The 27,980-nt window shown below is 44.2% G+C and overlaps 3 protein-coding genes across 9 annotated transcripts; 2 read left to right on the forward strand and 1 right to left on the reverse strand.

Moving 5' to 3' along the window:
- On the forward strand, nucleotides 1-9,745 carry LOC110525744 (serine/arginine-rich splicing factor 9). 2 transcript variants are annotated; one of them, XM_021606153.3, is made up of 6 exons: nucleotides 37-240; nucleotides 975-1,114; nucleotides 4,195-4,371; nucleotides 8,451-8,656; nucleotides 8,800-8,972; nucleotides 9,054-9,745. In XM_021606153.3, exons 3-6 carry the CDS (start codon nucleotides 4,214-4,216, stop codon nucleotides 9,291-9,293), a joined length of 777 nt encoding a protein of 258 aa, XP_021461828.1. In that variant the 5' UTR covers nucleotides 37-240; nucleotides 975-1,114; nucleotides 4,195-4,213; the 3' UTR covers nucleotides 9,294-9,745. The 2 variants fall into 2 exon arrangements, with proteins under 2 accessions (XP_021461827.1, XP_021461828.1); XM_021606152.3 differs by lacking the exon at nucleotides 975-1,114 and having other exon boundaries at nucleotides 1-240.
- Nucleotides 7,117-11,760, reverse strand: gatc (glutamyl-tRNA amidotransferase subunit C). 2 transcript variants are annotated; one of them, XM_021606156.3, is made up of 6 exons: nucleotides 11,191-11,760; nucleotides 11,040-11,090; nucleotides 10,748-10,917; nucleotides 10,395-10,498; nucleotides 10,210-10,277; nucleotides 7,117-7,490 (listed from the first exon to the last, which is right to left on the reverse strand). In XM_021606156.3, exons 1-5 carry the CDS (start codon nucleotides 11,386-11,388, stop codon nucleotides 10,216-10,218), a joined length of 585 nt encoding a protein of 194 aa, XP_021461831.1. In that variant the 5' UTR covers nucleotides 11,389-11,760; the 3' UTR covers nucleotides 7,117-7,490; nucleotides 10,210-10,215. The 2 variants fall into 2 exon arrangements, with proteins under 2 accessions (XP_021461831.1, XP_021461830.1); XM_021606155.3 differs by lacking the exon at nucleotides 7,117-7,490 and adding an exon at nucleotides 9,531-10,072.
- LOC110526885 (uncharacterized) lies at nucleotides 11,691-27,955 on the forward strand. Of its 5 annotated transcripts, none has more exons than XM_090237679.1 (11): nucleotides 11,691-11,820; nucleotides 14,482-14,690; nucleotides 14,770-15,004; nucleotides 15,237-15,284; nucleotides 15,374-15,524; nucleotides 15,645-15,804; nucleotides 23,851-23,944; nucleotides 24,182-24,340; nucleotides 24,513-25,706; nucleotides 25,923-26,246; nucleotides 27,832-27,955. In XM_090237679.1, the coding sequence occupies exons 5-9, from the start codon at nucleotides 15,392-15,394 to the stop codon at nucleotides 24,564-24,566; spliced, it is 600 nt and encodes a 199-aa protein (XP_090093805.1). In that variant the 5' UTR covers nucleotides 11,691-11,820; nucleotides 14,482-14,690; nucleotides 14,770-15,004; nucleotides 15,237-15,284; nucleotides 15,374-15,391; the 3' UTR covers nucleotides 24,567-25,706; nucleotides 25,923-26,246; nucleotides 27,832-27,955. The 5 variants fall into 5 exon arrangements, with proteins under 5 accessions (XP_090093805.1, XP_090093801.1, XP_090093804.1 ...); XM_090237678.1 differs by having other exon boundaries at nucleotides 11,700-11,820; nucleotides 14,482-14,685; XM_090237675.1 differs by lacking the exons at nucleotides 25,923-26,246; nucleotides 27,832-27,955 and having other exon boundaries at nucleotides 24,182-24,547.
- The last annotated feature ends 25 nt before the right edge of the window (nucleotides 27,956-27,980 follow it).

The following is a 27,980-nucleotide window of genomic DNA, read 5'->3' on the forward strand; positions in this document are numbered from 1 at the left end:
AAACAGTGCAATTTGTGTGCTGGGGCACCACCTGCTGGATATGGTAGGTGGTTTTTGACGGAACCGGAAGTCAGTGGATGGAACTGGCTAGCCTAACTAGCTAAAAGAAGCGCAGAGATCCTCCGACAAAGGTTTGAGGGTACCGATCTCTGGAGATAAGCGAGAAATAACATTATACGAGCTTTATAAAATAATCACAGCAACCACGGGGGTTGCAGGTCTGGTCAGCAACACAGCAAGGTAGGTGAATTATCGTGTACTCTTCTGCAAACCCAAAACATGGCACACGAGTCAGCTAGGCTAACTTGTTAGCTAGCTAGATGCTAACTTGCAACTGAAGCTAACGTTACATTAGCTACTAGCCATTTGTTGTCGACAACTTGCTGGCTAGGTAATGAATTAATGGGCTAATCTGGGTTTTACATGTGAGTACAGATTGGGAATCCAGGCAGGTAACTACCACGAGGCGATATGAAACGTGTTATGTTTGAAATATTGAAACTAGTTAGCTAACCACTGTATCCCGCCCCCAGCCATGTTACCATTTTTTTAATGAAACATCACATGAATAGCTAGGCTAGTTTTAGCGTAGCAAGCTACCTGAGCCGAGAAGGGTGTAATTTCGTCCCGCAATTCAGGGCGTTCCTGGATATGCAGGAACCCCTCTTTATACTTCTATTGGTCCATTTTTAAAAATGGGCATCATACGGGGGCGCTCCAATACACTAGGTGGCGGTAGCCCATTCACATACACTACCTTTAGCGCCTATATATTGGTGATCGTATCTTCTGGCTGGGGAGTTTCGTTAAGAGCTCCCCGCTTTCTGTAAACGTTACCAAACATCTCTTACTGTACGGTTTGGGAACATAAGGAACTTATCTTTCATATTATAGAGAAATCATAACAAATGTTTAATTACTATAGGTTTTTATATGGTTAGGGTATCCCACACAGCCATATTTCCATGTTACAGCGCTTATTTATGGAAGACGGGCGTACTGGTGCTAGTTCTGTGTCTCGGAACACCGGTGTGTAAATGGAAGACAGACGCCACAAACGTGTTGTGACTGAAAAATACTGTCTTCTGCAACTGTGTTAAAACTGGTTAAAACAGTAAGTGTATCTTTAGCTTTTGTTACATTTTTGATGTGATATGAAAGCAGATATTTGTTTTTAGAACCGTACTGCAATTGAAAATGTATCCACGTTTAGCTGGAGTATTTGGCTGACAGGCCCATTATCCTTTAAAAACAGACCCCGTTAGGCTTCTTTAGTCTATTATTGGTAGAGGACACTGGTAGGCAGTGTCCTTCACCTTCGCCTGTTGGGCAATGCTTTCCCGCACTTCCACGGGGGGCCGGGGCGACACCGCTAGCTAGCTAGGTCACAAATAGACAACCAGAATATCAAGTGTCGCACAAGTTTGAATATTGCGTGCTCGAGGGAGTGGGAAGCCTGTTAAAGCCGGAACCGATGGGATGCTAGTGGGGGGCGTTCCTGCAGATGAATGAATGCCCACATACAGGAACTCCTCGAATTGCGGGCCGCAATCAGACACTATTGTCCGGCTAGGATTTCGTCTCAACAGGGCCCGGTTTTCTGATAGCGATGGAATTTAGGCGTAACGTTGCGTCATTCCTACAGCAGCCGAAAATGTAACAACCGTTTCCCAAGCACCACGCTGATTTACCTAGTTAGCGTGGTAAAAAAATGAGAGAATGGTCGCCTAGTGCGTCGTTAGAGCATAGGATCGAAAGAAGGTGAGCGCTGCTCTCAGATCAGCTTTCTCCATTAAAATAATTCCTAAACATAATAGTTATTTCTCAATACTGACGACGGATCCGCTTCTAGAGACATTACCACATACGGCTGCAAATATTAAGGCGGCTTATTCTAACGCTTACTCAATAAAAATGACAAATCACCGATTTGGTGGCACATTGCATACGTTAGGCTACACATAATTAAAGATATTGTGACAAATTAGACAACAGCCTACATGTAACAAAATAAAACTCAATTGATTTAACATGAAGTGCGTTTCAATATGATTGAAAAAAACCTATAGCCTACTGTTTATTTTAAAGCAGTCATGCTTCAAATGAACCGATGTTTTTATACTTCGCTTGTTTGTATCAATTGCAACGACATTGGCAACTTCGTAATTGTAGTAAACTTCTGTTCTGAAGTTATCAGCGGTCACAGAGAGACGGGTAAACCATGTGATTTTATGTTTATGCGGAAGCACCTAGCACACTTAACATGTACAGTGGGGCAAAAAAACGTTTTTAGTCAGCCACCAATTGTGCAAGTTCTCCCACTTAAAAAGAGGAGGCCTGTAATTTTCATCATAGGTACACTTCAACTATGATGGACAAAATGAGAGAAAAAAATTCAGAATATCACGTAGGATTTTTTTATGAATTTATTTGCAAATGATGGTGGAAAATAAGTATTTGGTCAATAACAAAAGTTTATCTGAATACTTTGTTATATACCCTTTGTTGGCAATGACCTGAGGTCAAACGTTTTCACACACTGTTGCTGGTATTTTGGCCCATTCCTCCATGCAGATCTCCTCTAGAGCCGTGATGTTTTGGGGCTGTTTCTGGGCAACACAGACTTTCAACTCCCTCCAAAGGTATCTATGGGGTTGAGATCTGGAGACTGGCTAGGCCACTCCAGGACCTTGAAATGCTTCTTACGAAGACACTCCTTCGTTGCCCGGGTGGTGTGTTTGGGATCATTGTCATGCTGAAAGACCCAGCCTCGTTTCGTCTTCGATGCCCTTGCTGATGGAAGGAGGTTTTCACTCAATCTCACGATACATAGCCCCATTCATTCTTTCCTTTACACGGATCAGTCGTCCTGGTCCCTTTGCAGAAAAACAGCCCCAAAGCATGATGTTTCCACCCCCATGCTTCACAGTAGGTATGGTGTTCTTTGGATGCAACTCAGCATTCTTTGTCCTCCAAACACGACGAGTTGAGTTTTTACCAAAAAGTTATATTTTGGTTTCATCTGACCATATGACATTCTCCCAATCTTCTCCTGGATCAACCAAATGCTCTCAAGCAAACTTCAGACGGGCCTGGACATGTACTGGCTTAAGCAGGGGGACACGTCTGGCACTGCAGGATTTGAGTCCCTGGCGGCGTAGTGTGTTACTGATGGTAGGCTTTGTTACTTTGGTCCCAGCTCTCTGCAGGTCATTCACTAGGTCCTCCCGTGTGGTTCTGGGATTTTTGCTCGCCGTTCTTGTGATCAATTTGACCCCACGGGGTGAGATCTTGCGTGGAGCCCCAGATCGAGGGAGATTATCAGTGGTCTTGTATGTCTTCCATTTCCTAATAATTGCTCCCACAGTTGATTTCTTCAAACCAAGCTGCTTACCTATTGCAGATTCAGTCTTCCCAGCCTGGTGCAGGTCTACAATTTTGTTTCTGGTGTCATTTGACAGCTCTTTGGTCTTGGCCATAGCGGAGTTTGGAGTGTGACTATTTGAGGTTGTGGACAGGTGTCTTTTATACTGATAAGTTCAAACAGGTGCCATTAATACAGGTAACAAGTGGAGGACAGAGGAGCCTCTTAAAGAAGGTCTGTGAGAGCCAGAAATCTTGCTTATTTGTAGGTGACCAAATACTTATTTTCCACCATAATTTGCAAATAAATTCATAAAAAATCCCACAATGTGTTTTTCTGAATTGTTTTTCTAATTTTGTCTGTCATGGTTGAAGTGTACCTATGATGAAAATTAGTGGGAGAACTTGCACAATTGGTGGCTGACTAAATACTTTTTTGCCCCACTGTAGTTAGCGTTTCTACGAGTGGTCTGAGGCAGGCGTTAGATTACGGGCGTTTAAGTGCAAAGTTAATACCGATGGTTTTGTGGAAGCTTTGATATTTAATGATGCTCCTACGAAGGTTCTAACGATGAACTTCGTCATAAGATGCTTTTGGGAAACCGGGCCCTGGTGGTTGAACCATTGGGTGTGGGTTGGTGTTTGATTAATAGCTATCTCTGTATCTGAGTTGTGTATATGTTGCAGTCTTGATAACATGTACTTGTAGGGGGTTGTTTGTAATGGTAATCTATTTTTGGACATGTATGAATGGCAGAAATTAGGGGTCAAAACATACATTTGAGTTCAGGGAGTGTTCAGTATTGATAAGGCTCTCTCTTTTTCCATCAGGATCAGTTCTGTTAACATCATGGCAGATGGCAGGATCTACGTGGGTAACCTTCCAGCTGATGTGCAAGAGAGGGACATTGAGGATATATTCTTCAAATATGGCAAAATCAGAGACATTGAGTTGAAGAACAACAGAGGCACTATTCCCTTTGCCTTTGTGCGCTTTGAAGATCCACGGTAAGATAAACGTCCATGTCCATGAATGGCATTCTTACTCGTTGACCAATAAGACCAGATTTACATTGACATTTTAGTCATTTAGCAGATGCTCTTATCTAGAGCGACTTGAATTAGTGCATTCACCTTAAGATGGCTAGATGAGACAACCACATATCATAGTCAAGTAGTAATGAAAAGATGGCAGTGTGCTGGATTGCCACCGTTTTGCGAACTCCGCCCGACTTTGTTATTTTGTGATTCTTTTGGCGTTTACTTTATTTTCACAAAATATTTTAGATGTTATCATGAAATATAACATGCTGCCACTTATTGAACTGTATGAGGCTATAAACAATCAGGAAAACTTGCATCCAGCGGCTGCCTTTCTTGTCGCCGGCAATTTTAATTCTGCTTCATTAAGACACACGATTCCCAACTTTCATCAGCACGTCTAGGGGCAACTAGGGGCAATAAAGTCCTAGACCGTGGTTACTCTACCCATAAACAAGATACAAGGCCCTCCCTTGTCCGCCATTCGTTAAATCAGATCATGGCTCCTTACTCCTGCTTCCTGTTTACAAGCAGAAGCTCAAACAGGAAGTACCTGTGACTTGCTCCATTGTGAAATGGTCATTAGAAGCAGAGGTTATGCTATAGGAATGCTATTTTATTCAATATGTTTTTAGCTTAAATATTGCAGAAATATTGTGGGTTCTATCAAAGTAATTGTTTGCATAATTTACTGTTTTTTTCCCCCTAACCCTACCTAAACTAAAGGACAGCGATACCTAGGCTTCTAGTTCCAGTTTATATGTACTATATACATTTTACAGACACGGTACATTTGATAGGGCAGTCTGACTGAGCAGTGGTAGGCACCAGCAGGCTCGTAAGCATTTATTCAAACAGCACTTTAGTGCGTTTTGCCAGCAGCTCTTTGCAATGCTTCAAGCATTGCGCAGTTTGACTTCAAGCCTATCAACTCCCGAGATTAGGCTGGTGTAACCGATGTGAAATGGCTAGCTAGTTAGCGGGGTGCGCGCTAATAGCATTTCAAACGTCACTCGCTCTGAGACTTGGTGTGGTTGTTCCCCTTGCTCTGCATGGGTAACGCTGCTTCAAGGGTGGCTGTTGTCGATGTGTTGCTGGTTCGAGCCCAGGGTGGAGCGAGGAGAGGGACGGAAGCTGTACTGTTACACTGGCAATACTAAAGTGTCTATAAGAACATTCAATAGTCAAAGGTTAATGAAATACAAATGGTATAGAGAGAGTCCCATAATTCCTATAATAACTACAACCTAAAACTTCTTACCTGGGAATATTGAAGATGCATGTTAAAAGGAACCACCAGCTTTCATGTTCTGAGCAAGGAACTTAAACGTTAGCTTTCTTACATGGCACACATTGCACTATTTCTTTCTTCTCCAACACTTTGTTTTTGCATTATTTAAACCAAATTGAACATGTTTCATTATTTATTTGAGGCTAAATTGATTTTATTGATGTATTATATGAAGTTAAAGTAAGTGTTCATTCAGTATTGTTGTAATTGTCATTATTACAAATACATTTATTTTAAATCGGCTGATTTAATCTTTTTTTTTTTTTCTCCAATAATCGGTATCGGCGTTGAAAAATCATAATCGGTCGACCTCTAGTACCTATGTTATGTAGAATAAAGACTGTTATAAATTCTTGGTTCGAAACAAGTTGTCATCCAGTAGGCTTTGATTACATTTCCAATATCCTCACTCTCGTGGATATTCTGTATGATTAATCTGTACACCAATTACGGTCTGACTGCATTCTCTCCCCATCAACACTTTTAAAACTTTTGGTGCCAGAGAAAATGACATAGTCAAGACGACCAACTTGATTGAGCCTCTCATGTATATCTCACTAGGTCAGGATATTTAAGCCTCCATATATTGACTAGTTCCAACATATCCATAATATTTGTGATTTCCTTAAGTGCATGAGGGTGATAATTTGTAGTGTGATTACCTTTTTATGGTCCATCGAGGTACCCGTATTTTAATCTCCCACCATTATAACTGAGTCGTATTGCTTGGTAACTCAATAAATTGTTATATATCATTATCATATATAATTATTTAGAACATATAGATTAATGAGCCATGTATGTTAAAGGTTAATTAAAATAAATGTATTCAGCCCAAATCTATGGATTTCACATGACTGGGCAGGGGCGCAGCCATGGGTGCGAGGCCCAGCCAATTAGTTTCCCCTCCCATAAACGGGCTTTATTACAGAAATAAATACTCCTCCGTTTCATTAGATGTCTGGGTGTCTGGTCTCAGACGATCCTGCTGGTGAAGAAGCCGGATGTGGAGGTCCTGAGCTGGCGTGGCAGAGAATTAAATTAAATTCTCTGGTAACAGCTCTGGTGGACATTCCTGCAGTCAGAATGCCAATTGCACACTCCCTCAAAACTTGACATATCTATGGCATTGCATATTTTAGAAACCTTTTACCTTCCCCAGCACAAGGTCCACCCGTGTAATGATCATGCTGAATCAGCTTCTTGATATGCCACACCTGTCAGGTGGATAGATTATCTTGGCAAAGGAGAAATGCTCTTTAACAGGGATGTGCACATAATTTGAGAGAAATTAGTTTTTTTGCACATATAGAACATTTCTGGGATCTTATTTCAGCTCATGACACATGGGACCAACACTTTACATGTTGCGTTTTATATTTTTGATCAATGTGTATATGTACATAAAATAGCAGTAAAACTAATTCAAGGGTTCTTTATTTGTACTGTTTTCTACATTGTAGAATAGCGAAGACGTTTAAAACTATGAAATAACACATGGAAGTAGTAACCAGTAGTAACCAAAAAAGTGTTAAACAAATCAAAATGAGTTTCTTCAAAGTAGCCACCCTTTGCCTTGACAGTTTTGCACACTCTTGGCATTCTCTCAAACAGCTTCACCCGGAATGCTTTTTTTTTTACCACATATGTTGAGCTCTTGGTGGCTGCTTTTCCTTCCCTCTGCGGTCCAAACCATCTCAATTGGGTTGAGGTCGGGTCATCTGATGCAGCACTCATTGCTCTCCTTGGTCAAATAGCCCTTACACAGCCTGGAGGTGTGTTTTGGGTCATTGTCCTGTTGGAAAAACAAATGATAGTCCCACTAAGTGCAAACCAGATGGGATTGCGTATCGCTGCAGAATGCTGTGGTAGCCATGCTGGTTAAGTGTGCATTGGATTCTAAATAAATCACTGACAGCGTCACCTTTTGCATACTCTGCATGTCAAAGACAGTGGTTGGAGCCAAAAATCTCAAATTTGGACTTATCCAACCAAATGACACATTTCCAACGGTCTAATGTCCATTGCTTGTGTTTCTTGGCCCAAGCAAGTCTCTTCTTATTGGCGTTCTTTTAGTAGTGGTTTCTTTGCAGCAATTCGACCATGAAGGCATGATTCATCAAGGCAAAGGGTGGCTACTTTGAAGAATCTCATATACAAATATTTTGATTTGTTTAACACTATTTTGGTTACTACATGATTCCATGTGTTATTTCATAGTTTTGATGTCTTCACTATTATACAATGTAGAAAATAGTACAAATAAATTAAAACTCTGGAATGAGTAGGTGTCAACTTTTGACTGGTACTGTATATCTTAATTAATTCCCAGTTGATGAATTGTGCGTAATAAGCTAAATCTGTGTTTTGTCAGTCAACAGATGCATACTCGCCCCATCCCTCCCCCACAAACACTTCTACCCCTCTCTCCCCTTCCACTCATAGATCGACCTATTGTTTCCACTTCACAATAACAGCACTTACAGTTGACCGGGGCTGCTCTAGCAGGGACTTAGCTGCCCTGTTCAACTGTAAGTGCTGTTATTGTGAAGTGGAAAAGTCTATCTAGTTTATGTAAGATACTTTTTGAAGAGGTAGGGTGTCAGACATTTTCGGAAGATGAGCAGGGACTCTGCTGTCCTGACGTTAGGGGGAAGCTCGTTCCACTAATGGGATGCTAAGATAGATAGATAGATAAATAGACTGACTCACATATGCAATGTGTTAATCAAATTGACATGTCTTTATGTATCAGGGATGCCGAGGATGCAGTCTATGGGAGGAATGGTTATGGATTTGGAGACTGCAAGCTTCGCGTTGAGCACCCTCGCTCTGCCTCCTCTAAATTCAACGGTTCTATGGGTGGTAGTGGTCGAGGGAGTGGGGACGGAGGTCCCGGTGGTCCTAAAGGGAGGTTTGGGCCTCCTACTCGGAGATCAGAGTTCAGAGTTATTGTGACTGGTAAGTGGATACAGTCTGCTTTTGTTTTTTTTTATTCAAAGCTCCTCTTCCTTCCATTTACAGCAGGTTAGATGTACCCTGGTATTGTTGAGCGTTGCCTAGAGAGGCCAAAGTTCTCAATGTTTTGGTCTCTGTTCCCACAGGCCTACCTCCGACTGGGAGCTGGCAAGACTTGAAAGATCACATGAGGGAGGCTGGAGATGTTTGTTTCACAGATGTTCAGCGGGATGGTGAAGGGGTGGTGGAGTTCCTGCGCAGAGAGGACATGGAGTATGCCATGCGGCGCCTGGACAGGACAGAGTTCAGATCACACCAGGTAACTAAACACTCAGATCCTCAGCTATACAGTGTTTAAGAATGTGTTTTCGGGACATTCTCTGACATGGACATCTTTCAGGGGGAGACTTCATCTATCCGAGTCCATGGAGAGATGGGGGGCAGCAGAGGACGCTCGCGGTCCCGTTCCAGATCCAGGGGACGGTACTCACCCGCTTATCAAGGTCGCGGCTCTCCACCCCCTCGTTATCAGTCGCCCCCTGCTCGTAGATTGTCTCGCCATAGCCCCCCTCCACGTCGCCCCTCTGCAGCACACCGTAGCCCATCAAGCCGCAGCCCACCCCCTCGTCACTACCGATAGTCTACCTACAAGAGGGCGCCAAGACTGGCGATTACTTTATTTTGTGTTGCTTTTTAAGTATGTCATGTGCATTCCACTATGGGGACTGTCTCCAGAGGACTTTTTAAATGGTGTAGACAGAGCGGATGGGTAGATCTGCATTTGCCTCACATTCTCATTGATTCATTCTCAGACCTAGGATATGGCTGGTTAGGGATATTTGTGAAGGAGACTGCATACTAGAGGAATACAACATAATACAGCTCTTTAATGTAGTTTATTTTGTATTTTTATCATGTTTCTGTAACAGCCTGTCTAGCCTGCCCTGTAGATGGTTGCCTCGCAAGTGTTCTCAATTTTGTTCCTCTTTTTTAGTTTACGTGAGAATGAAATTATTTCTTTCTCCTGCCCCGTTCTCAAAATAATCTTTGTAAAAAAAGTGGTATTTTTTTCAAATAAAGTGAGGACTCTTAGTATGTTTATTTGTTTTAGTTCCTGAATGCATGAATTGTACATTCATTGGCTGCCTCTTTAGTCCTTGATAATCATTTGCAGAGCACCCACAAAGTATGTACCATTGGGAGTTATGGTTCTGCTTTTTCAACATAATGACACTACATATTGTTCAGAGAATACAGTGCATACATGGAGTACACACACAGATCAACAACACTGGAGGATCTTTCTTTGATTTAGCTTCAGTTTGTCTGGTTTGAAGGTGCCTTAATACATGCCAAGCCCTGACCCTCTTGATGGTTGGTCAATCTTTATCATTTAGCCATGCATTTCTTCGCAGAGGTCTGTCAAATGAAATACAGTATCCAGTCATTAATTTAGCAAACGCTCTTATCCAGAGCTCCTTAGTGCATTCATCTTAAGATACATGGGTGGGAAAACCACAGTCAAATTTAGCTGTCAGCAAAGTCGGAGCACATACTTTGAATCAGAACTCGGAGTGCTTAAACATGGCAGATCTCTCCTCTCTCTTCGGGAGTGGAATGTTACCTGCAGAGAAAAGAGCCATTTAAGTTTCATGATATACAAAATGGGGTACTGCCGCCTTCAGAATGAACAATGATAGTAACTAATTCATGAGCTGATAACAGTAGCCAAGATACTCACCTGGCGGTGCCACAAAGTACTCCTCCACTGTGTTTTTGGAGAGCTGGAGCAGTTCCTCTGCACAGTCCCCCTCTGCCACGGCATCCTCCCTCAGATACAGTGCCCTACAGAACAGAGGGTTTTCAATCTGTGAGGCTAAACAAGTCACCTTAAGGTTAGGTAGGTAACTATTGGTTCCCTCTCCAAAAATTACCCAGTCTTTGTAGATCTGAAGCAATTGGATAGGGCAGTAAGCAAAATGTGATTGCTCCACCAAACCTTCCATTAAACACTTCCAATGGCTTACCACTACCCAATTCCTTCAAACACAAGTGCTAGGGGCTGCTTCAGGATCTGCCTGGCCCGAGTCTAACCTTTCCTCCAGAACTGAATCCATCGGGTCAACCCCATCTGTGTCAACAACATGGAGTTGATCTGCAAATCGGATGGCTTTCTCCAGACAGGCCAGCCCCTCCTGGTTGCGGAAATCCACCAGGGCTAGTCGCTCCAATTTGTCAACAAGGTCTACAGGAACTTGGCAAGGCTGTAAGAAAATGCTTATTAGATGTTAGAACTTATCAATGTCACTAACAGTTAGCCATTTGATCTGGCTTAATTTACAAGCTAATAAAAAATCACTTCATTAACAAAGTACAGTATACTAACTGGGGGTAGCTGGCTCTCCAATACAGGCTCCCATGTTGCTACCCTGGGCACCTAGGATTGAATTAACATGGGCAATACAACAAGAAACTGCAACCACAGTCCACATGTGTACGATATGCTGTACTGTACATTAGCTAGCTAGTTAGCCTACCTTAGAGTTGCTAATTCGGGTACTATATTGATGTACTAAAGTTATCAGATGAGTCCAACGAAAGCAGCTAAAGTTTTGCCTGGATTTTCGGTCCTGTGACGTTATGGAAACTCTTGTGACGCCTTGGTGGTAGCACGAAGACCCTAGATTAAATGCTAGGGTCTGTAACCTTCGTGTATAATTCACTACGACATACATGTTATGCTGGCTAATGTAGCTAGCTTACAAATGCCTATGTAATGCCTATCACAATGAAATTGTGCGTCGCTAGCTAGTCAATTTAGTAAACTAAACAATGGTTAGGTAGATTTTATGAGCGTCTCCGTTGATTCCTGGAACTCAAAAATAATATCAGTCAACAGCTAGCTGGCTAGCTAGCAAAGTCTATCAATTACGTACTACCGGCTTTTTCTCAAAACCCATTGGAGGAGAAAGTCAGAGGGACGGGACCTCTGGCTTTCTCGTCCAATGGGTTTTGAGAAGGAGGTGACGCGAGGAGTATTTTCTTTGTCAAGGATCTTCTCTGTTGACTGTAAAATTACTTTCATGGTTGACCTCAATCAAACAGACAAGATGCTTTCTACACGGACAAAATCAACACGACTATTTATGCAAATCAAACATTATGAAGTAAGGCCACATGTTTTTAAAATCACTTCCATTTTGTTTGATGATTCTATTACATTTCGAATAAAATATTTTATAAGACATTGAAATGCATTCTTTATAATTTGAACTATTTCTTTCAAAACAACACTTTTTTATGCAAATAAAAGGTTGTAAAAGTAAGCCAGACCTTTTTAGAATAATTTGCATTTTGTTTAATGTTTCTATGACAACCCATGAAAAAGTTATTGCAAACAAGAGATTTAAATGCATTTTTTTTAAATGATTTGATGTATTTCTATCAAATCAACACACATTTTTATGTAAATGAAAGGTTGTTTAAGTAGGCCAGGGGTGTCATTACACCAATTATATTGCAAACGATTCGTCTGTTGCAAAACATTTAGCAAAATAAACCATTTACTCCAAACGCTGTTGAGCTCCGTTTAGTTTTTTAAACGGATGTCATAGTTCACTCGTGTCTCTTAAAAAAAAAAAGCAGCAGGAAAAAGTTGGAAGGAACCCTGCGGATTTCACTCCACTAGACCACAGAATAATCAACTTTTTAGATGTGCAGCTTGTGCCAAACACTTCGTAGACTATTCAAGTTGGAATGGCAACCATTGAGCTGTTATAGAACGATGGCAACGAGTGGAAACCATACAATTAAAATGAACTACAACTTCCGTTTAAGAACCCAACATTTTTTACGTCACGTTTTGCAACTGATGGAAAGTTTTGCATTAGAATCGGTGTAATGAATCATTAGCATTTTGCAATTAGCATTTTGTTTAATGTTCTATGACAATCATTGAAAAAGTTATTGGAACAAGATATTTAAAAGCCTTTTTTTATGATTAGATGCATTTCTATCAAATCAACACTTTACTTTTCATGCAAATCAAAGGTTGTGAAAGCGGGCCTTTTAGAATAATTAGCATTTTGTTTAATGTCTCTAAAACAATCCATGAAAAGGTTATTGCAGATAATAGAATTATATGCATTTTAAATAATTTCGTGAATGTCTGTTGAATGTTGAATATAAAACTAATTTTACATCGGTGAAGAACTGTGGAAGAGCATCAGCTTTTTAATCTGAGGTTCCAGGGTTCAAGTCCCTGTTCGGGCTGGACTTTTCCCAATTTAACAATAGATTATAGATTTTGTTATGGTACGTTGCATGAAATATACGTAATTTAGCCTACAGTTTCCCACGGACAGCCAATGATGTGAATTCAACCTATGAATGAGAATGCACAGCACAACATACATCTTTCGGTAAGGACTTTTTGAAGGCTGAAGCACAGAGTTTCTAAATAGAAATAGGTGCAACATCACAAGACTTCCAGGAACGCTTGCGAAGCAGACCAAGACTGTGTTTGGGGTTAGACAAGTCAATGGGAGAATTTATATATTCTTCCTTAGTTGTTAATTTTCTCGAAATCTAAAGGCAAAAACCACTTAGTCGTAGGCCTATGTTGTTTGTTCCTGAACTGGCCGAATGGCAGAGCTATCCTTCAGCACCACAAGTTGGTTGAACTTTAATATCATTGCACTATTCTGGCGCTGTCCTTTCAGCAACACGAAGGGCACTCCAATCGCTTAACATAACACAACCAAGATCTGTTGCCTATGCCTTATAGTCCTACTCATCACTTACAATTATTATTACAAATCTTTAACCCTCATCGAATATTCAAAAAAGGATTACAATAATGAGATGTATCCACCAATCCAAAGAAAGGATAGGCGGGAGCTAGACAGCCCGCTGTGCCTCTTTGTGGACAACGACTCCCATTATTAGGGTTCGAATCCAGGCTGCTTCAAATCCGTCCGTGATTGGGAGTCGCATAGGGTGGCACACAATTTGCCCAGCATTGTCCAGGTTTGGCCGGTGAAGGCCGTCATTGTAAATAAGAATTTGTTCTTAAAACTGACTTGCCTGGTTTAAAAAAAACACACAAACAAACTATATTGTCAGTACAGTATATCCATAATCTTTGCCAATACAATACATCAGTAATCCAGGGTTTATATACCTCATTGGTCAGTACAAACTTTGAGGAAATGATGACATCATTGAATTTTTATTTTGTGCCACAATAGATTCACTCCAATCTATTCATTCCTATGGAGGACTGCTCCTTCTAGGGAGTGCCAATATGGCCGACCGGTGGCTTCAAAGCCTCTCAATGGCCAATACATAGCATCAGCAATACAGGGTTTTTATAATGTACGTCATTGGTGTGCACTGCGGAGGCCCGTCAGAGGCTTGATCACTTTGGCCAATCAGAACGTTGAAACACTGCAGCATGAAGTTTATTAAGGATGGCAAGTTCACAAATTCTGATTTGTGTGCTTCAAAACTGAAGAAGATGCGGACAAGTCACTGAAGCATTTCAATAAAAGATTTGTGGACACGTCCAAAGTAACGTTGAGACAGTTAGCCATCCAGACTTCTTTGTACTAGTTAGATGGATAGATAGCCAACCACAGATTCTATACCAACATTTAATTAATTGTGATTCACTTGCCTGACAGATCACGCCATGGTCCTCTCCATATCTGCCTGGCGGATACATATGGATGGAGTGTAAGATGGCTCAAATGCACAGTGTTGTCTTCCTTGACATTGATGTTCTGTTTAATCTTGTTTCTGTTTTATCTTGTGTGTGTATGTGTTAGCTGGAGGGTGACGAGGCTTTCCAGGAGTTTGTGTTGGTGCATCATAACCGCAGCCAGTTGCCTACCTGGGCCAATGACTCTCTGCTCCAATCAGCAGCCCCCGAGACTGGCCAGTTGAGGAGTCAGAAGAAGAAGCTTGATTACCTCAACTTTGAGTCAGATGAGAAGAAGAAGGATGAGGAGTAAGATGAGGAAGAAGACCAGGTTAGGTACACATGCCTACATAGACCCTTTGTTTGACAGATGCTGGTAAATGTGTGTGTGTAAACAGTGTGTTTTCATTGTCAGGTGCTAATAAAGAGGCTCTGAAGTCTGGCCTGTCTGATATGGAGTACCTGTGGCACAGAGACGGGGTGCTGCGGAGGATGAAGATGATGATGAGGAAGATGAACCTGCCCCTATGCAGCAGACAGACAGTGCCTATGAGAGTGGGGATAGAGATGGTATCCAGAGGGCCAAAGCACCAGTCCCTTCACTGGATAGAAGCCAGGGCTAACCTAGCAAGCCTGTCAAACAGCAGGAGGTTGGGCAAATGCCTAACCTTTAACACCTAGCATTTGACCTGCACCATTGATCCACAAACCTTGGGACTGTAGATTTAAACTGAAATCCTACCTTGAATGAACTGATGGAGGATAGCACTTAAAATGGCATATTGTGTATCATTCTGACAGTGAAATTAGGGTTGAGGGTTTTCATTGCCATATCCCCTTTGGTAATGTGTGTGTGTGTCCCTATCTCTCTGTGCCCCATAGACTGAATTCACAGTGAAACTGCAAAAATGTCCTTTCAACGTCAAAGAGGTGAGTGTGTGTGGCTTGATGTGGAGTTCAGAGGTGGGGAAAGGTTTATTTATGTGTGACATCTTTGGTTGTTTATGTGATATAAACAGCAACAAGTGCGAGAGTTCATGACTACTCTGAAGCCTGCAGCCATTCGAATCATCAAGAATGCCACCGGCAACAAAACTGAGTATATGTATGTGGATCTGCGCTCAGAAGAGGAGGTGAAAAAGTCTCTGAAGAAGAACAAAGATTACATGGGTGAGAATCAGACTGTGTGTGTGTGTGTGTGTGTGTGTGTGTGTGTGTGTGTGTGTGTGCGCACGTTCGTAATCCTCACTGAGAATAAAAAGTTATGTACTGTTTGTGTTTGTCCGAAAGGTTGCTCTATATTGAGGTGTGACGGGCAGGTGGAGAAGTGGGAGAAAGGGAGATTCACCAGGGAGCTGAAAGAAGATGAAGAAGACAGGAAGACTCTTCACAAGGAACCTGCCCTAAACCTGCACAGAAGAGGAGCTCCAAGACTTCTTCACAAAGCATGGTATGTACTGTACATACACGCACATATTGTAACGATTGTCGCCTGTAGAAGAGGACCAAAGTGCAGCGTGGTACGTATTCATAATAATTTTAATTAAGATGAATAATCGAACAAACAAACAGTTCTGCAAGGTGCAACAAAAACACTAAACAGAAAATAACTACCCACACCCATAGTGGGAAAACAGGCTGCCTAAGTATGGTTCTCAATCAGAGACGATTGCCAGCTGCCTCGGATTGGGAACCATACCAGGCCAAACACATAGAAATAGAAAACATAGAACAAAAACATAGAATTCCCACCCCAACTCACGCCCTGACCAAACTAAAACAGAGACATAAAAAAGGAACTAAGGTCAGGATGTAACACATATACTGTATCTGTCATGTATTGTCATGTTGTGTCTTGTTCCTGTTCTTTCTCTTCACCCTGTCTCCCTCTGCTGGTCGTATTAGGTTACCTTTTCTTCCCCTCTTTCCCCCAGCTGTTCCTTGTCTTCTCTAACTACCTCGTTCACCCCTTTTCCCACCTGTTCCCTTTTTCCCTCTGATTAGGTCTCTATATCTCTCTCTGTTCCTGCTTCTGTCTTTGTCGGATTCTCGTTTGTGTTTCTCATGCCTGAACCAGACTATCGTCGTGTTTGCTGCAACCTTGTCCTGTCCTGTCGGAATCTGCCTGTTCATCTAACCTTGTCCTGTCCTGTCGGAATCTGCCTGTCCATCTGAGCCTACGTGTGTTTCGTCATTAAAGAAACTCTGTTTTGTTAATTCGCTTTTGGGTCCTCATTCACGCACCTGACAGAAGAATCCGACCAAGAATGGACCCAGCGACTTCGGATCCTCTCCACTCAGCCGTCGAGATCCAGGGAGCGATGCTAGGCAGACACGAGCAGGAATTGTCTGCTGCTCGACATGCCGTTGAGACCCTGGCCGCCCAAGTCTCCAACCTCACAGAACAGGTTCACCATCTCCGCCTCGATCCACCGGCCACTTCCAGGGCTTTCGAATCTCCGGAGCCCAGAATCAATAACCCGCCGTGTTACTCTGGGGAGCCCACTGAATGCCGCTCGTTCCTCACCCAGTGTGATATTGTGTTTTCTCTCCAGCCCAACACTTACTCCAGGAGCACTGCTCGTATCGCCTACGTCATATCTCTCCTTACTGGACGGGCTCGTGAGTGGGGCACGGCAATCTGGGAGGCAAGGGCTGAGTGTACTAACCAGTATCAGGACTTTAAGGAGGAGATGATACGGGTTTTTGATCGATCTGTTTTTGGGGAGGAGGCTTCCAGGGTCCTGTCTTCCCTATGTCAAGGTAATCGATCCATAACAGACTACTCTATTGAGTTTCGCACTCTTGCTGCCTCCAGTGACTGGAACGAGCCGGCTTTGCTCGCTCGTTTTCTGGAGGGTCTCCTCGCGGAGGTAAAGGATGAGATTCTCTCCCGGGAGGTTCCTTCCAGCGTGGATTCCTTGATTGAACTCGCTATTCGCATAGAGCGACGGGTTGATCTTCGTCACCGAGCTCGTGGAAAGGAGCTCGCGTTCTCCGTTGCCCCCCTCTCCGCATCACTACCACCTTCCTCTGCCGGCTCGGTGCTGAGCCTATGCAGCTGGGAGGTATCCGCATCTCGACTAAAGAGAGGGAACGGAGAATCACCAACCGCCTCTGTCTCTATTGCGGTTCCGCTGGTCATTTTGTCACTTCATGTCCAGTAAAAGCCAGAGCTCATCAGTAAGCGGAGGGCTACTGGTGAGCGCTACTACTCCTGTCTCTCCTTCAAGATCCTGCACTACCTTGTCGGTCCATCTACTCTGGACCGGTTCGTCAGCTTCCTGCAGTGCCTTGATAGACTCTGGGGCGGAGGGCTGTTTTATGGACGAGACCTGGGCTCGGGAACATGACATTCCTCTCAGACAGTTAAGGGAGCCCACGGCCTTGTTCGCCTTGGATGGTAGTCCTCTCCCCAGGATTCAGCGTGAGACGCTACCTTTAACCCTCACTGTCTCTGGTAATCATAGCGAAACCATTTCTTTTTTAATTTTTCGTTCACCTTTTACACCTGTTGTTTTGGGCCATCCCTGGCTAGTTTGTCATAATCCTTCTATTAATTGGTCTAGTAATTCTATCCTCTCCTGGAACGTCTCTTGTCATGTGAAATGTTTAATGTCTGCTATCCCTCCTGTTTCCTCTGTCTCTTCTTCACAGGAGGAGCCTGGTGATTTGACAGGGGTGCCGGAGGAATATCACGATCTGCGCACGGTGTTCAGTCGGTCCAGGGCCACCTCTCTTCCTCCACACCGGTCGTATGATTGTAGTGTTGATCTCCTTCCGGGAACCACTCCCCCCCGGGGTAGACTATACTCTCTGTCGGCTCCCGAACGTAAGGCTCTCGAAGATTATTTGTCTGTAGCTCTTGACGCCGGTACCATAGTCCCCTCCTCCTCTCCCGCCGGAGCGGGGTTTTTTTTTGTCAAGAAGAAGGACGGGTCTCTGCGCCCCTGCATAGATTATCGAGGGCTGAATGAAGAATCGTTATCCGCTTCCTCTTATGTCTTCAGCCTTCGAGATCCTGCAGGGAGCCAGGTTTTTCACTAAGTTGGACCTTCGTAACGCTTACCATCTCGTGCGCATCAGGGAGGGGGACGAGTGGAAGACGGCATTTAACACTCCGTTAGGGCACTTTGAATACCGGGTTCTTCCTTTCGGCCTCGCTAACGCTCCAGCTGTCTTTCAGGCATTAGTCAATGACGTCCTGAGAGACATGCTGAACATCTTTGTTTTCGTTTACCTTGACGATATCCTGATTTTTTCACCGTCACTCCAGATTCATGTTCAGCACGTTCAACGTGTCCTCCAGCGCCTTTTAGAGAATTGTCTTTTTGTGAAGGCTGAGAAGTGCACGTTTCATGCCTCCTCCGTCACATTTCTCGGTTCTGTTATTTCCGCTGAAGGCATTAAGATGGATCCCGCTAAGGTCCAAGCTGTCATTGATTGGCCCGTCCCTAAGTCACGCGTCGAGCTGCAGCGCTTTCTCGGCTTCGCGAACTTCTATCGTCGTTTCATCCGTAATTTCGGTCAGGTGGCAGCTCCTCTCACAGCCCTTACTTCTGTCAAGACGTGCTTTAAGTGGTTCGTTTCCGCCCAGGGAGCTTTTGATCTCCTCAAGAATCGTTTTACATCCGCACCTATCCTTGTTACACCTGACGTCTCTAGACAGTTCGTTGTCGAGGTTGACGCGTCAGAGGTGGGCGTGGGAGCCATTCTTTCTCAGCGCTCCCTCTCTGACGACAAGGTCCACCCTTGCGCGTATTTTTCTCATCGCCTGTCGCCGTCGGAACGTAACTATGATGTGGGAAACCGCGAACTGCTCGCCATCCGCTTAGCCCTAGGCGAATGGCGACAGTGGTTGGAGGGGGCGACCGTTCCTTTTGTCGTTTGGACTGACCATAGGAACCTTGAGTACATCCGTTCTGCCAAACGACTTAATGCGCGTCAGGCTCGTTGGGCGCTGTTTTTCGCTCGTTTCGAGTTCGTGATTTCTTATCGTCCGGGCTCTAAGAACACCAAGCCTGATGCTTTATCTCGTCTCTTCAGTTCTTCAGTAGCCTCCACTGACCCCGAGGGGATTCTCCCTGAGGGGCGTGTTGTCGGGTTGACTGTCTGGGGAATTGAGAGGCAGGTAAAGCAAGCACTCACTCACACTCCGTTGCCGCGCGCTTGTCCTAGGAACCTTCTTTTCGTTCCCGTTCCTACTCGTCTGGCCGTTCTTCAGTGGGCTCACTCTGCCAAGTTAGCCGGCCACCCTGGCGTTCGGGGTACGCTTGCTTCCATTCGCCAGCGTTTTTGGTGGCCCACCCGGGAGCATGACACGCGTCGTTTCGTGGCTGCTTGTTCGGTCTGCGCGCAGACTAAGTCCGGTAACTCCCCTCCTGCCGGCCGTCTCAGGCCGCTTCCCATTCCCTCTCGACCGTGGTCTCACATCGCCTTAGATTTTATCACCGGACTGCCTTCGTCAGCGGGGAAGACTGTTATTCTTACGGTTGTCGATAGGTTCTCTAAGGCGGCTCATTTTATTCCCCTTGCTAAGCTTCCTTCTGCTAAAGAGACGGCACAAATCATCATCGAGAATGTTTTCAGAATTCATGGCCTTCCGTCAGACGTCGTTTCGGACAGAGGTCCGCAATTCACGTCTCAATTTTGGAGGGAGTTTTGCCGTTTGATTGGGGCTTCCGTCAGTCTCTCTTCCGGCTTTCACCCCCAGTCTAACGGTCAAGCAGAACGGGCCAATCAGACTATTGGTCGCATCTTACGCAGTCTTTCTTTTCGTAACCCTGCGTCTTGGTCAGAACAGCTCCCCTGGGCAGAATACGCCCACAACTCGCTTCCTTCGTCTGCGACCGGGCTATCTCCTTTTCAGAGTAGCCTCGGGTACCAGCCTCCGCTGTTCTCATCTCAGTTCGCCGAGTCCAGCGTCCCCTCCGCTCAGGCTTTTGTCCAACGTTGCGAGCGCACCTGGAAGAGGGTCAGGTCTGCACTTTGCCGTTATAGGGCGCAGACTGTGAGAGCTGCTAATAAGCGTAGAACTAAGAGTCCTAGATATTGTCGCGGTCAGAGAGTTTGGCTCTCCACTCAGAACCTTCCCCTTAAGACAGCTTCTCGCAAGTTGACCCCGCGGTTCATTGGTCCGTTCCGTATTTCTCAGATCATTAATCCTGTCGCAGTGCGACTTCTTCTTCCGCGATATCTTCGTCGCGTCCACCCGGTCTTCCATGTCTCCTGTGTTAAGCCCGTTCTTCGCGCCCCCGCTCGTCTCCCCCCCCCCCCCCCCCCCCCCATCCTTGTCGAGGGCGCACCTATCTACAGGGTCCGTAAGATTTTGGACATGCGTCCTCGGGGCCGTGGTCATCAGTACCTAGTGGATTGGGAGGGGTACGGTCCTGAGGAAAGGAGTTGGGTTCCCTCTCGGGACGTGCTGGACCGTTCGCTGATCGATGATTTCCTCCGTTGCCGCCAGGTTTCCTCCTCGAGTGCGCCAGGAGGCGCTCGGTGAGTGGGGGGGTACTGTCATGTATTGTCATGTTGTGTCTTGTTCCTGTTCTTTCTCTTCACCCTGTCTCCCTCTGCTGGTCGTATTAGGTTACCTTTTCTTCCCCTCTTTCCCCCAGCTGTTCCTTGTCTTCTCTAACTACCTCGTTCACCCCTTTTCCCACCTGTTCCCTTTTTCCCTCTGATTAGGTCTCTATATCTCTCTCTGTTCCTGCTTCTGTCTTTGTCGGATTCTCGTTTGTGTTTCTCATGCCTGAACCAGACTATCGTCGTGTTTGCTGCAACCTTGTCCTGTCCTGTCGGAATCTGCCTGTTCATCTAACCTTGTCCTGTCCTGTCGGAATCTGCCTGTCCATCTGAGCCTACGTGTGTTTCGTCATTAAAGAAACTCTGTTTTGTTAATTCGCTTTTGGGTCCTCATTCACGCACCTGACAGTATCAAATCAAATCACATGAGCCGAATACAGGTGTAGGTAGACCTTACAGTGAAATGCTTACTTACAAGCCCTTGACTATCAATGTATTTTTAAGAAAAATATCTAAAGAAAAATAAGAAATAAAAGTAACAAAAATGTAAAGACCAGTAGTAAAATAACAATAGCGAGGCTATATACAGGGGGTACCGGTACAGAGTCAATGTGCGGGGGCACCGGTTAGTTGAGGTAATTGAGGTAATTTATACATGTAGGATATTAAAGTGACTTATGCATAGATAATAACAGAGAGTAGCAGCAACGTAAAAGAGTGTGGGGAGGGGGATTTGGGGGGGGGGGGGGGGGATGCAACCATTTGATTAGATGTTCAGTAGTCTTATGGCTTGGGGGTAGAAGCTGTTTAGAAGCCTCTTGGACCTAGACTTGGCGTTCCGGTATGACTTGGCGTTCCGGTAGCAGAGAGAACAGTCTATGACTAGTGTGGCTGGTGTCTTTGACCATTTTTAAGGCCTTCCTCTGACACCGTCTGGTATAGAGGTCCTGGATGGCAGGAAGCTTGGCCCCAGTGATGTACTGGGCCGTACGCACTACCCTTTGTAGTGCCTTGAGGTCGAAGGCCGAGCAGTTGCCATATGAGGCAGTGATGCAACCAGTCAGGATGCTCTCGATGGTGCAGCTGTAGAACCTTTTGAGGATCTGAGGACCCATGCCAAATCTTTTTAGTCTCCTGATGGGGAATAGGTTTTGTCGTGCCCTCTTCACGACTGTCTTGGTTTGCTTGGACCATAGTTAGTTTGTTGGTGATATGGACACCAAGGAACTTGAAGCTATCAACCTGCTTCACTACAGCCCCGTCGATGAGAATGGGTGCGTGTTCGGTCCTCCTTTTCCTGTAGTCCACAATCATCTCCTTAGTCTTGTATAGGTTGAGGGAGAGGTTGTTGTCCTGGCACCACACGGCCAGGTCTCTGACCTCCTCACTATATGCTGTCTCGTCGTTGTTAGTGATCAGGCCTACCACTGTTGTGTCATCGGCAAAATTAATGATGGTGTTGGAGTCGTGCCTGGCCGTGCAGTCATGAGTGAACAGGGAGTACAGGAGGGGACGGAGCACGCACCCCTGAGGGGCCCCCGTGTTGAGGATCAGCGTGGCGGATGTGTTGTTACCTACCTTTATCACCTGGGGGCGGCCCGTCAGGAAGTCCAGGATCCAGTCTCAGAGGGAGGTGTTTAGTCCCAGGGTCCTTAGCTTAGTGATGATCTGTGAGGGCACCATGGTGTTGAACACTGAGCTGTAGTCAATGAATAGCATTCTCGCATAGGTGTTCCTTTTGTCCAGGTGTGAAAGGGCAGTGTGGAGTGCAATAGAGATTGCATCATCTGTGGATCTGTTGGGGCGGTATGCAAATTGCAATGAGTCTAGGGTTTATGGGATAATGGTGTTGATGTGAGCCACCTGTCAGTTGGTCAGCGCGTGCTCGGTGTACATGTCCTGGTAATCAGTCTTGCCCTGCGGACTTGTGAATGTTGCCCTGTTTAAAGGTCTTACTCACATCGGCCGCGGAGATCGTGTTCACACAGTTGTCCGGAACAGCTGATGCTCTCATGCATGTTTCAGTGTTACTTGCCTCAAAGCGAGCATATAAGTCATTTAGCTAGTCTTGTAGGCTCGTGTCACTGGGCATCTCTCTGCTGTGCTTCCCTTTGTAGTCTTTGTAGCCACATCCGACTAGCGTCAGAGCCGGTGTAGTACGATTCGATCTTAGTCCTGTATTGACGCTTTGCCTGTTTGATGGTTCGTCAGAGGGCATAGCAGGATTTTTTTATAAGCTGAAGAGTCCCACTCCTTGAAAGCGGCAGCTCTACCCTTTAGCTCAGCTCAGATGTTGCCTGTAATCCAAGGCTTCTGGTTGGGGTATGTACGTACAGTCACTGTGGGGACGACGTCATCGATGCACTTATTGATGAAGCCAGTGACTGATGTGGTGTACTCCTCAATGCCATCGGAAGAGTCCCGGAACATATTCCAGTCTGTGCTAGCAAAACATTCCTGTAGCTTAGCATCTGCTTCATCTGATCACTTTTTTAACCATGTGAAAAAAAGTATGTAATTAACAGCCAATGTTTACTTTTTTATTTGGGGCTATAGCAGTCAATTGAAAAACCCTCTAACAGTATTTCTGATTGTCTTCTAAACTCAAGATCACAAAGGCCGCAGTTGACTGTTGCACTTGTATCGTTCCAATTCAAGTGCAACGTTTAAGTGCGGCCTTTTCCTACGATCTTAAGGGCATTCTGTAGTTGAATTTAATCTTTTAGATTTCAAAAATGTTATTTTACATTTTGAAAGGTTAACCACAATATAATGATTTTGAGATACACAGAAGATATATGCAATTTTTGGGGGGTGGAAATTTGTCTGCGACCCCGTTTTCATACACTTAGTTTGGGAACCGCTGGAGTAGACACCCAAAGACTTTCCTAGCAAGTCAGGTTGTGATCAGGGTAAAACTCCTTACCCAAATACATTTGTACGTTTATTCACTAAGTGTTCTCTCCCTCAGCTGGTCATATCTGGAAGTGACCACTAGTGGGCGCTATAATGATAGCATCCAAGTGTACGCTGCCGGGGCCGTTGAAGCTGCAGTCAGCTCTGAGGTAAGGTAGAGAGACAGTCACCCTAACCCTGCTGGGGTAGTGGGGTCTAAGGTCATGTTCCCTTGCTCAGACATGGTTGACATTGCTGACAAATGCCAGATCTTACAAACATTAGAGCAGTCTGCTGCCCAACGGCACAATCGATGACACAGCAACCATTGGTTGATCCATGCAACATCTGAACAGGGGAACACGACCCAAATCTATAGTTCATCTATTTGTGTGTTTGTGTCATAGCTGATCTATAAGCACTGGATGAACACACTTATGGGGTACTGCAGTCCATTTACATTTGAGTCAGGATTCTGTCACAGACTGAAGGATTACATCACCACCAACCTGCAGTGGGTCAGACAGCAGATAGAGGAGCATCCACACTGTCCCTACTGGCACCAGGTATTTTCTGAGTCTGTGTCAGCCAATGTGCTAAATCACCAAGTATCTACTCCTTTTTCTCTGTGTCTAAACAGTAAATAACTTACTAGAGTGGATCATTCAGTACACACTTGGGAACTAATAAGAATGCCTTAGTAGAGGACGTTTTGTATTTAGACTTTCTCTCGTTTAGGAGTGGTTGGTGTTGCTGCAGCTGAAAGGTCTGAAAGATGGCTACAATGATTAGCTGTCATTTCCCAGAGGCCCTTTCACTCTCAACCCCTTCGGCTTCCTGTAAGTGTGGTCTGTGACCTCTGATGGGTTAGAGTTCCCCCATAGAAAATTATAAAGGACTCTAGTGCCCAAAAGCCATTTTAGCATGGGCAGCGCCATTCAGGACTTAAACTATTTTGAAGTAGTCAACTGGGTGGGACTTAATTCCATCACATAATTCCATCCAGGTCATCAGGAGGGGTCAGCCAATGAATAATACTTGTGAGCAAACATTCCATAACTGCAGGTGGCAGTAAATCGCCAATCTTAGCTTTATCTGTTCAAACAACACACTGCAAGTGGCATGCACCCTTTCAGTTTGTTTACCAACTCATAGAAGTAGTAGAAGAAGAAAATTGACTACTTCAAAATGGAAATGGCCTCAATGGTCCTGCCCGTCCACTCACAGACGGCATAATTGGACAGATACAAAGAAGAGTCCTCTATCCTTCTCTATGAGATCAGCGCAGCAGTGAGTTTCTGTAAGCACCCCTGATTTTAATCACCAAGAGTACCCATCTCAGGAATAATGTGAGGGGTTCCAATGGGGATTTGTTTTAGGGTGAGCTAAATCAAGTGCACCTTGCTATACAGCTATGACCAAAACCTCTATTCTTCTGTGGCTATCCCATAGAGAATGATAGAGGCATCTAGTGGCCAAAAGGCCATTTTAGCATGGCCAGAGCTATTGAGAGCTTCCGCCATTTTAATGTAGTCAACTTAGTGGGACTTCCAACTTCATTGGCTGATCCCTCCTGGTGACGCTGCTGGAGTCATGTGCAACCAGGTCATCAGGAGCGATCAGCCAATCGTAACAAATAAGAAAATGTACTACTTCAAAATGGAGATGGCCTCAATGGCACTGCCCATGCTGTCACATGTCTCTGTGGGCTATTCAGACTTTTCCAGATGGGAGGAGGCCTGGTGGATCTTGAGGGGGACCTAAACAAATCTAGCCAATCACGGACACTGGGCTCTGACTCCTGCTCCGCCCTCATCAAGCTATTGCCTGGCAACAAGGATCTGCTGGTGTCTCATGATACCTGGAACATTTACCAGGCCATGCTGCGCATCCTAAAGAAGTACCAGTTCGCCTACCGTGTCTCTCCTACAGGTAACCTTTGACCCCTAGAACTCTCATAAGGATAAGTTAACTTTGCCTACAGTGTCTCCTAATGTCCCCCCTTTCCCCCCTAACATACAGACTCTTAATGAAGCACTCCTGGAAACTCTGCTTGTGAACACTGGGAAAGGCCAACCATGAGTTATGTGGTTCAGAGTTCTATATTTTATGGTTCTGAGTTTGATTTCTGTGTTCTGTTGTTCTCAGACAGTGATCCGATCCCTGGCGGAACCCAGGCCTTCAGGGTCCATTTTCTCTGGAGATGATTTCTACATCCTTAGCACCGGGCTAGTGATAGCTCTGTGTAATATGTGTGTACAAAGTATATGTGTGTGTGTAGTATTTCTTTTTTTTTTTTAAAGATGTCCCTCCACAGGTTACCTTGGAGACAAGCATCGACAACAGTAACCCCGCCCTCTGGAAATTTGTTCAACCAACCGGAGCAGTGATGGAGTGGCTGAGGAACATCGTAGCCAATACGCTGGCTGCATCCGGCAAGGAGTGGGCAGAGATTTTCAGCAAACACAACAGGTAGACATGTCTCTCTGCAGGCAATCTGGGCAACATTTTCTTTTTCTTCCTGTAGACTCTCATTGACCTATGGATGTCTACCATGTTGGTTATCTCGCCAGTCCAGAAAACAAAACCCTCAACAAGATATTTAACTGTCCATTTAAAGGACACTAGGAGATGAAGAGTGAACGGAACTATCCCTTTAAAGAATTAAGTAAAGTAAAAATAACATCACGAGTGGTCAGGTGACCTGAGTGAGATTTTTGTTGGGGGGGGAGGAGCAGAGTTAAGTCAATTCTTTACTGAGTTGCAAATTTCTCTTTATATCCAATTCAATTCTTGAAATTGGCCACCCCCAAAGGTAGCAGAATTTGATTTAAATTTGAATTAAAGTAGAATTTAATTCAATGAAATGAAAATAGCTTATTTATTCTACACATCATCATAGTTGTAACGGTTTTCTTCCGTTGAAGGAGAGGAGGAAGAAAATGCAGCATGGTTAGAGTTCAACATGTTTAATCAAGACCATAAACGTGAACACTACAACATACCGAAACAGTCCTATCTGGTGCATAGACACAAAGACAGAAGACAACCACCCACAAAACCCAACACAAAACAAGGCTACCTAAATATGGTTCCCAATCAGAGACAAATGACTAACATCTGCCTCTGATTGAGAACCATATCAGGCCAAACATAGAAATGGGAAAACTAGACACACAACATAGAATGCCCACTCAGCTCACGTCCTGACCAGCACTAAAACAAAGAAAACGCAAAAGAACTATGGTCAGAACGTGACAATAGTAATGTTAATTTTGACAAAATGTATGGTTACAAATACCATGTAGCATAAGGTTGAAACATTTAATTTTTAAAACTCATTCTCCTAAAACTATTTTAAATAATTACACTGGTCTGGAAATATTCTAAGATTGTGTTGTGGGTTATCTATAATAATCATAATTCCCTTAATGTTTTTATATTTTTGAAGAAAAAAAACATCTCACGACAAAGAAAAATATTGTTTGACATCTTGAATTGTGTATTCTTTGCATGAATAAGTGACATATGTCAAATGAATGAGCCTTTCATGTTTCACGTCTGAGTTTAATTGGTTTTAATTAAATTCTACTTCCTTCAATTCAAACTCAATTCAAATTCTTCATTCTGTGGCGTAGGTTGGGGCCAATTCATATATTGAATTCAATTCCTACATTCGAATTGACCCCAACTCTGCTGGGAAGGCAGGCGTGGGACTTATCAGTGATGCCGACTCAGGCCAAAGTCCCCAGAAATCAAAGGTTACTAATATTGATTTGTAGGGTTAGAGTTAGGGCTATTTAATCTGTCTTCTACAGCTTATCTCAGTCTCTGAGATGTTTTACTTCTCTAGCCAATCTCTAGCATATCTATATATAGTCTGTCGGTTAACAGCCTATGTTACTCACCAGAGGGGAGTTACAGTGGAACCTAAAATACTAACTAGTGTCTCATCAATCATCACAAATGGCCTCAATACAGACCCATAGACCACGTAGAATGTCTACCTTTGGAATCAATGCATTCCCTCACTTGTATGTATCTGTGCGTGTGTTAGGTATAATAACCAGTGGATGATAGTGGAATACAGACATTTCACTCCGGGGATGACAGAGACCAAGGAGCAGCTGTTTACTGTACTGGTCAACACACACACGGGTGGTCACGATACCAGTGTTAAGGTACTAGGAATGAAAAGAAACAAAA

This window comes from Oncorhynchus mykiss, chromosome 6 (genome assembly GCF_057628025.1).
Source record: "Oncorhynchus mykiss isolate SJ-2025 chromosome 6, ASM5762802v1, whole genome shotgun sequence".
NCBI lineage: Eukaryota > Metazoa > Chordata > Actinopteri > Salmoniformes > Salmonidae > Oncorhynchus > Oncorhynchus mykiss.